At 37.7% G+C, this 10447-nt stretch overlaps 1 protein-coding gene across 1 annotated transcript; it reads left to right on the top strand.

The window, feature by feature from the left end:
* The first annotated feature begins 367 nt into the window (after positions 1-367).
* On the top strand, positions 368-4973 carry LOC139064212 (uncharacterized). Its single transcript, XM_070547263.1, has 2 exons — positions 368-1072; positions 4891-4973. Exons 1-2 carry the CDS (start codon positions 368-370, stop codon positions 4897-4899), a joined length of 714 nt encoding a protein of 237 aa, XP_070403364.1. The 3' UTR covers positions 4900-4973.
* The last annotated feature ends 5474 nt before the right edge of the window (positions 4974-10447 follow it).

Genomic DNA, 10447 nt, shown 5'->3' with positions numbered 1-10447 from the left:
TATTATTTATACATTTTTAGGACACATGCTATAATATGATATTATTTATACATTTTTAGGACACATACTATAGTATGATATTATTTTTACATTTTTTGGACACATACTAAAGTATGATATTATTTATACATTTTTAGGACACACGTTTTTTTTCCATTGCGCTTAAGTGTGTGTTAAGTACCCTGGGACTCTTTCATTTTGGTGGTTTCACTCTCTGGATTTTAGCTCTTCCCAGGTGAGCTCTATAATAATTATGTTTTCTTTAAAGGAGTTTCTGCGTGCACCGTCGCGGGAAGCGCTCGAGGCCTGCCGCAAGAGCGATCTGGTGGAGGTGGCTGAGCACCTTGATCTCCATGGCACCCGCACAATGACGAAACAGGTTCTAAAAGAGACAGTTATTGCTGCCTTGGAAAACTTGAACTTGTTGCCTGCAAAAGGGACTGGAGATCTTCCTGTCCTTTCCCCGCGTGCGGATGACGCCGCAAGCCATGAGAACGGAGCAGGACCATCTTCTGCGGCACCCGAGGAGACGGCTCCCGGCTACCAGACCCCGCCGGCTCACAGTAAGACCCCTTCTTCACCACTAACTTTGCCCAAGTCTGATCCTGTCTCACCAGCTTCTACTCCGAGTTCGCTGGAGCGTTTTAACCTACGTCTGAAAGTCCGAATGGCTCAGCTAAAGTATGAGGCCGAGGAAAAGGAGAAGCGCCGTCTGATGGAGATGGAGCTGGAGATCCGCAGAATGGATCTGGAAGCCGACACTCAGATCAAGCTAAAAAGACTTGAGCTGGAAGCCCAGGCTTGGAGACAAGCCGAGATTTCCCAACAAAATGACCCACATGTTGACACGCACAAGGTTGTGACAGAACCCGACACCACACGAGAAGAAACTACCCCTGGAATAAAACAGAGACTGGACATAAGTAAATGCATTGTGTTGGTGCCACCTTTTCGGGAGTTTGAGGTGGACAGCTACTTCCAGATATTTGAGCGCATTGCTGCAGCTCTTGAGTGGCCTCGTGACGTGTGGGCGTTGATCCTCCAGTGCAAGCTCACCGGAAAAGCCCAGGAGGTAATGTCTTCTTTGTCCCTTTCTGACAGTTTAGATTACGAATGTGTGAAAAGTGCAGTGTTAACTGCTTATGAACTGGTCCCAGAAGCATACCGACAAAGATTTCGAGCATTAACCAATAAACAGCCACATCAGACGTTTGTCGAGTTCGCCAGAGAAAAGCTTTTATTATTTGAAAAGTGGGTTGCAGCATCAAAAGTGTCTTCTTTTACTGAGCTGAAGGAATTAATCCTGTTAGAGGAGTTCAAGAGATGTTTACCGGAGCGCACCGTTTTATACTTGAATGAACAAAAGGTAGCGACTTTGTCTTCTGCAGCTTTGTTGGCGGATGAATATTCATTAACGCACCGCGTTAGCGGCGAACTGCCACCCAGAGATGCCAGACGGCCTCCTATGATGAGGCCTGCTCACAGCGGTTCGGTAAACGCCCACCAGCCAAGATGTGTTTACTGTCATCGGTCTGGGCATGTAGTAAAAGACTGTTACAAATTAAAAAGGAAAAACGAACAGAAAACCTCCCCCTCACGTGAGGTTGGTTTTATAACGAAAAACAAGCAGGTCGTGACAGAAATAAACGACTGTTTTCAACCATTTTTGTCCAAAGGTGTGGTTCAGCTAAATGAGTCAAGTTCTGACCAAGCTCCAGTTATCATCTTGCGCGATACTGGGGCATCACAAACGCTCATAACTAGCGATGTCATGATTTTTAACGAGAGCAGTGAAACGGGCGTGTCAGTTCTGCTGAACGGAATAAATGGTGAGCCGATTTCTCGGCCGTTACACCGAGTCTTTCTTTCTTGCGAGCTAGCCAGAGGTTATTTTGATGTGGCGGTTTGCCCATCTTTGCCGATCGCTGGAGTAAATCTCCTGCTCGGAAACGATGTTGCTGGAGGAAATGTGGTCCCTCCATTCCAAGTTCTAAACGACCCGTGCTCAGACACCAGTTCGTGCGTTAAGGAGCAGCCAGGAATTTATCCTGCATGTGTCATAACCCGTGCCCAGGCACGTAAACAGGAGGAAACCTTCCAGTTATCCTCTCTCTTTGATGATGGACACAATAAAGAGGACCATCACGTCCACGACCACAATGCGGACATTACCGCCGACACCGAGGATGAAGACGTGTCGCTCACGTCGGGGTGTCTGCCTTTACCCCGGATGACCTTAGGAGAGGAGCAACGTCGTGATGACAGCTTGAAGAAATTTTTTCAGGATATTAAGAATCCTGATGGGGAAAAGTCCGGTTATTTTCTACAGAATGACGTGCTAATGAGATTTTGGAACAATCCTGCCGCCCAAGGAGCACCTTGGGGTACTATTAATCAGATTGTAATTCCCACAAGGTACCGAAATAAAGTTGTGAGTTTAGCTCATGAAAGTCAGTGGGCAGGACACTTAGGCATCCGGAAAACGTACCAGATAATTTTGGAGCATTTCTTTTGGCCTGGCATGAAGAGGGACGTAGCTGAATATTGTAAGCGTTGCCATGTCTGTCAAATTTCTGGAAAACCAAATCAGCTGCCTGCTCCAGCCCCTCTCCATCCGATTCCTGTAATCGGGAATCCTTTTGACACCATTGTGGTGGATTGTGTAGGTCCATTGCCCAGAAGTAAATCTGGTAAGAAATACCTGTTAACCATAATGTGCACATCCACCCGTTTTCCAGAAGCTTTTCCGTTATCCACCATAACAGCTAAAACTGTCACCCGGGCTTTAACCCAGTATTTCTCATTGTTTGGTTTACCCCGTGTTCTACAAACCGATCAGGGAACCAACTTTAAGTCAGAGCTGTTTAGGAAGGTGGCCCAAACACTGGGTATCCACCACGTGGTATCTTCTGCTTATCACCCAGAAAGCCAAGGCGCTTTAGAACGCTGGCACCAAACTTTTAAAAGCATGCTGAAAAAGTACTGTTTAAGTTCAGGAAATCAGTGGGATGAAGGAGTTCCCTTTCTGTTGTTTGCCGCCCGAGAGGCTCCCCAGGATTCTTTGGGGTTTAGCCCGGCTCAATTAGTGTTCGGACACACACCTCGGGGCCCCCTTAAAGCTCTCAAGGAACAGTTTCTGAGAGTCCAGGAGTCTAAAAAGGAAAAGATCAATCAATACCTCAAGAAATTTCTGTGGCGAATAAAACATGCAAATAAACTGGCTAGGGAGAACTTGGAGATAACTCAAAAGAAGATGAAAAGGCAGTTTGATCGAAAAGCTGTAGCCAGGGAGCTCCACCCCGGTGATCAGGTTTTAATATTGAATCCTTTGGTTGGCACTAGCTTATCAGCTAAATTCGATGGACCATTTGAAGTGCTGGGAAAAATAAACAGTACTACCTATAGCATTTCCACTCCTCATCGTCGCCGTAAGTCCAGGGCTTGTCATATTAACATGCTTAAGCTGTACCATTCCCCTCAGGCTTCACCATCAGAGGTTTCTGAAGCTGCGGTGTGCGCAGCCGCATCCTTCACTCCTATTCCCGAGGAGGACATCCACCTGAAGTTAAAACCTGTTGTTGGCCCCCGACTCGCTAACTCTTTAACTTTGGCCCAGCTACCAGATATCCTGGACCACTTGAATGACGACATGAAACACGAACTGATGAGTCTGATACAAGAGTACTCTTGCCTCTTTTCAGATGTACCTTCTCGAACCACTGCGGTTAGTCACGACGTCGTTGTGGTAACATCTCAACCCATAAAACAACACCCATACCGAGCTAATACGGTAAAACGTGAATTGTTAGAGCAGGAAACGCGTTATTTGTTGGAACATGGCTTGGCCGTGCCCAGTTGCAGTCCGTGGAGCTCGCCCTGTTTAATTGAGAAGAAGCCGGATGGCTCTTCCCGCTTCATAACTGATTATCGAAAGGTAAACTCTGTTACAGTGCCAGATGCATATCCCTTGCCCAGAGTAGATGACTGTATTGACAGAATAGGAGATGCATCCTTTATAACGAAAATAGATCTACTCAAAGGTTACTGGCAGGTGCCTTTAACAACTGCTGCCTCCGAAATCTCTGCCTTTGTAACTCCGGACGCATTCCTGCAATACACAGTTATGCCATTTGGAATGCGAAATGCCCCGGCAACCTTTCAAAGAATGATGAGCTCAATAACTTCTGGTTTATCGAACTGCACTGTATATCTTGATGATATCGTTGTCCACACCTCCACTTGGGAAGCCCACATTGAGGGTCTGCGGGCCCTTTTTCAGCGTTTAGCTGATGCTCGACTCACCATTAACCTGGCTAAAAGTGAGTTCGTTAAAGCCACGGTCCAGTTTCTGGGAAAAGAGGTTGGCCATGGGAAAGTAAAAATGTTAGCAGACAAAATACAGGCCATCACAGAGTTCCCCAAGCCAAGAACGCGTAGGGAATTGAGACGCTTCATTGGAATGGCTGGCTACTACCGCTGTTTTTGTAAGAATTTCGCCAGTGTAGTTTCCCCATTAACCAATCTTTTGAGTCCAAAGGTTCCGTTTACCTGGGATGAAAGTGCGCAAAAGGCGTTTGACTCCTGCAAGGTTTTACTTTGTAGTAACCCTGTTTTAAAAGCCCCTGACTTGTCCAGACCATTTAAACTCGAGACTGATGCAAGCCATGTAGGGGTTGGGGCCGTGTTACTACAAGAAGACGATGCAGGGATTGACCACCCAGTTGCCTACTACTCACGGAAATTTGCCACATACCAATTAAACTACTCCACAGTGGAAAAAGAAACCTTGGCTCTATTGCTGGCTTTGCAGCATTTTGAAGTGTACGTTGGCTCCAGCAACGGGCCCCTAATTGTTTTTACAGACCATAACCCTCTGGTTTTCCTTTCCAGAATGTTTAACAAGAACCAGAGATTAATGAGATGGGCCCTCCTGCTCCAAGACCACAACTTAGACATCCGGCACAAGAAGGGAGCTGACAATGTGGTTGCGGATTGCCTGTCTCGTGGTTTTGTAGAATAGTGCCTTTCTTTTATTCTATGGATATTACAGATAAACTTAAACAAAGCGGTGAGTTCCCAGGTAGGTTTTAGAGGTATACCCCCTTTGGGGTATGTCCTGTTTGTTTTTTTTATTAGTGTTGTGTGTCGCGGCTAGTGTTGGTGTCCTTTTGGGCACCATCTCGGGAGCACCCCAGGAGGAAAAGGGGCCGGCTTGGCCACCCCTCTTCCTTGCTGGTTAGTATGTTTTCTTCGGAAAACATGTGCTTAATCTGCCCGCCTGCAATCACATGAAGCCTAGACTGAAGTTTTTTAGAGAAGAAATGTTAGGCAGTCAGTGGGGACTCATCCGTTTTTTTTTTTTTGTCAACCTGAAATGAATCCTAGATTTGTTCTCCATAGGCATTGTTTTTTTTCTCTGAGTTGGTTTTTAGAGCTTGTTCTTTAAGAAAGACAATCCTTTTTAATGACTGTCTTTCTTAGCTGTTTAGGGGGAGGCTGTGACGACCCTCGTCCCCTCGGTCCGTCCTCTCATCCTAGCCTGAGCCTTTTGTCCCCGCTGCACGGGATCCAGCACCAGGGACAGCGCCAGGAGCGGCCAGCTCACACTCTCCAGCGCTCCAGCGCCCTTTCAGGACCTCGGAGAGAGGCACGCCAGCAGAGACAGCAGCTGATCTTCATCAGCGATCAAGCAGCTCCCAGCTCTTTAAAAGGAGGAACGCAACAGACATCGAGGAGATCCTGGAGTAGCCAGAGATTCTCCTTTAGCTCACGGACACTTTAGCGACCGTTACCAGACAGGTTTAAGGCTGTTAACACCGTTCCTGCTGGGTTTAAGGTTATTGATAGAGATCCAGGAGTAGCCTGAGATTCTCCCTCGCTCATTTATGTTTAAGTTCTCTACTAAGGATCCCGGATTAGCCTGGGTACCTTCTGAGTGTGTTTTCACACACCTTGTTAAGGGTTAAGCCTTTGTGGTGTTTTTCTTTTTATCCCCATAGGACTTTTGAGCCGGGGATATTTTGCATTTTGGCAGAAAGCCTTTGTCATAAGCAGTGAGACTGCTTAGGGTGTAGTTTATTATTACGAAGCCTTATTTATGCCGTTTACCCACGGACACCTTATGTTAATAAATCCTTTTGTTTTTACTCGAACCTCCTCGTCCTTTATCCTCACACACACTTTTACACCTATTTGCTTGTGTTAGCCCCCTCATCCTCCTAGACCTGCAGAGAGGGGGCGTAACATTAGGACACATACTATAGTATGCAATTATTTTTACATTTTTTAGGACACATACTATAGTATGATATTATTTATACATTTTTAGGACACATACCTTAGTATGATATTATTTATACATTTTTAGGACACATACCTTAGTATGATATTATTTATACATTTTTAGGACACATACTATAGTATGCAATTATTTATACATTTTTAGGACACATACTGTAGTATGATATTATTTATACATTTTTAGGACACATACTATAATATGATATTATTTATACATTTTTAGGACACATACTATAATATGATATTATTTATACATTTTTAGGACACATACTATAGTATGATATTATTTTTACATTTTTTGGACACATACTAAAGTATGATATTATTTATACATTTTTAGGACACATACCTTAGTATGATATTATTTATACATTTTTAGGACACATACTGTAGTATGACATTATTTATACATTTTTAGGACACATACTATAGTATGCAATTATTTTTACATTTTTTAGGACACATACTATAGTATGATATTATTTATAAATTTTGAGGACACATACTATAGTATGATATTATTTTTACATTTTTTGGACACATACTAAAGTATGATATTATTTATACATTTTTAGGACATATACTATAGTATGATATTATTTATACATTTTTAGGACACATACCTTAGTATGATATTATTTATACATTTTTAGGACACATACCTTAGTCTGATATTATTTATACATTTTTAGGACACATAGTATAGTATGCAATTTTTTTTTAACATTTTTTAGGACACATACTATAATATGATATTATTTATACATTTTTAGGACACATACCTTAGTATGATATTATTTATACATTTTTAGGACAGATACCTTAGTATGATATTATTTATACATTTTTAGGACACATACTATAATATGATATTATTTATACATTTTTAGGACACATACCTTAGTATGATATTATTTATACATTTTTAGGACACATACTATAATATGATATTATTTATACATTTTTAGGACACATACTATAGTATGATATTATTTTTACATTTTTTGGACACATACTAAAGTATGATATTATTTATACATTTTTAGGACACATACTGTAGTATGATATTATTTATACATTTTTAGGACACATACTATAGTATGCAATTATTTTTACATTTTTTAGGACACATACTATAGTATGATATTATTTATACATTTTTAGGAAACATACCTTAGTATGATATTATTTATACATTTTTAGGACACATACCTTAGTATGATATTATGTATACATTTTTAGGACACATACCTTAGTATGATATTATTTATACATTTTTAGGACACATACTATAATATGATATTATTTATACATTTTTAGGACACATACTGTAGTATGAAATTATTTATACATTTTTAGGACACATACTATAGTATGATATTATTTATACATTTTTAGGACACATACTATAATATGATATTATTTATATATTTTTAGGACACATACTATAATATGATATTATTTATACATTTTTAGGACACATACTGTAGTATGACATTATTTATACATTTTTAGGACACATACTATAGTATGATATTATTTTTACATTTTTTGGACACATACTAAAGTATGATATTATTTATACATTTTTAGGACACATACTGTAGTATGATATTATTTATACATTTTTAGGACACATACTATAGTATGCAATTATTTTTACATTTTTTAGGACACATACTATAGTATGATATTATTTATACATTTTTAGGACACATACCTTGGTATGATATTATTTATACATTTTTAGGACACATACCTTAGTATGATATTATTTATACATTTTTAGGACACATACCTTAGTATGATATTATTTATACATTTTTAGGACACATACTATAATATGATATTATTTATACATTTTTAGGACACATACTGTAGTATGAAATTATTTATACATTTTTAGGACACATACTATAGTATGCAATTATTTTTACATTTTTTAGGACACATACTATAGTATGATATTATTTATACATTTTTAGGACACATACCTTAGTATGATATTATTTATACATTTTTAGGACACATACCTTAGTATGATATTATTTATACATTTTTTAGGACACATACCTTAGTATGATATTATTTATACATTTTTAGGATACATACTATAATTAGATATTATTTATACATTTTTAGGACACATACTATAGTATGCAATTATTTATACATTTTTAGGACACATACTGTAGTATGATATTATTTATACATTTTTAGGACACATACCTTAGTATGATATTATTTATACATTTTTAGGACACATACTATAATATGATATTATTTATACATTTTTAGGACACATACTATAATATGATATTATTTATACATTTTTAGGACACATACTATAATATGATATTATTTATACATTTTTAGGACACATACTATAGTATGATATTATTTTTACATTTTTTGTACACATACTAAAGTATGATATTATTTATACATTTTTAGGACACATACCTTAGTATGATATTATTTATACATTTTTAGGACACATACTGTAGTATGACATTATTTATACATTTTTAGGACACATACTATAGTATGCAATTATTTTTACATTTTTTAGGACACATACTATAGTATGATATTATTTATACATTTTTAGGACACATACCTCAGTATGATATTATTTATACATTTTTAGGACAAATACCTTAGTATGATATTATTTATACATTTTTAGGACACATACCTTAGTGTGATATTATTTATACATTTTTAGGACACATACTATAATATGATATTATTTATACATTTTTAGGACACATACTATAGTATGATATTATTTTTTTATTTTTTGGACACATACTAAAGTATGATATTATTTATACATTTTTAGGACACATAACTTAGTATGATATTATTTATACATTTTTAGGACACATACTGTAGTATGATATTATTTATACATTTTTAGGACACATACTATAGTATGATATTATTTATACATTTTTAGGACATATACTATAGTATGATATTATTTTTACATTTTTTGGACACATACTAAAGTATGATATTATTTATACATTTTTAGGACACATACCTTAGTATGATATTATTTATACATTTTTAGGACACATACTGTAGTATGATATTATTTATACATTTTTAGGACACATACTATAATATGATATTATTTATACATTTTTAGGACACATACCTTAGTATGATATTATTTATACATTTTTAGGACACATACTGTAGTATGACATTATTTATACATTTTTAGGACACATACTATAATATGATATTATTTATACATTTTTAGGACACATACTATAGTATGATATTATTTTTACATTTTTTGGACACATACTAAAGTATGATATTATTTATACATTTTTAGGACACATACCTTAGTATGATATTATTTATACATTTTTAGGACACATAGTATAGTATGCAAATTTTTTAACATTTTTTAGGACACATACTATAGTATGATATTATTTATACATTTTTAGGACACATACCTAAGTATGATATTATTTATACATTTTTAGGACACATACTAGTGATATATTATTAGTAACGCCATATGGCAACGCTGTTACTCTTACCAGTAACTATTAATCAATTTAGTTTCTTTTTTTATTAAGGTTACTGTTACCCTAAAAGTGTGTTTGTTCATTACTAGCTGCCTGTGCCACCTGGTCTTTTTAGCTAACAGACCAGTGGAAACATGGCGGAAACTAGCATTTCGCTCATGCTAGCAAATTTCACTCAGCTAATTTGAAGGCAAGTATGGACTCCAAACAACTGGATTCCAAACACTTACCTTCAAACCTGCTGAGTACATTTTTCACGCTGCATGGGTGAAACGTAACTAGTACCTGTAACTCATTACTCTTTTATGTAACCAGTACAACACTGTCTGTAGCTAATGTAGGCGATAGAGTTTTCAGGTGCAGCATGCCGTACTTTAAAAATGAACATGTATAAACACATTTTCTCAATGAACGAGACTTTAAAGAATTTCTGAGCAACATTACTTACCATCAGGGAGACCCAGACAGAGTGGAAGTCCTGGTACAGCTTCATATCCTGGTGAGCTAACCAGTGCAGGTGTGGCGCCCCCCACTGTTGATCCTGGGTGCTGCAGTTGGTCTGGTCTGGTGCAGCTTGTGGCAGGAGGGTGTTG

The sequence above is a fragment of the Nothobranchius furzeri genome, chromosome 19, assembly GCF_043380555.1.
Source record: "Nothobranchius furzeri strain GRZ-AD chromosome 19, NfurGRZ-RIMD1, whole genome shotgun sequence".
NCBI classification, from domain to species: Eukaryota; Metazoa; Chordata; class Actinopteri; order Cyprinodontiformes; family Nothobranchiidae; genus Nothobranchius; species Nothobranchius furzeri.
The sequence above is the reverse complement of the archived record's forward strand: the minus strand, read 5'-3'. Positions and strand labels throughout refer to the sequence as shown.

Excerpts from the sequence above, each read along its gene's own strand:
- LOC139064212 (XM_070547263.1), top strand. The coding sequence starts at position 368 with ATGACGAAACAGGTTCTAAAAGAGACAGTTATTGCTGCCTTGGAAAAC.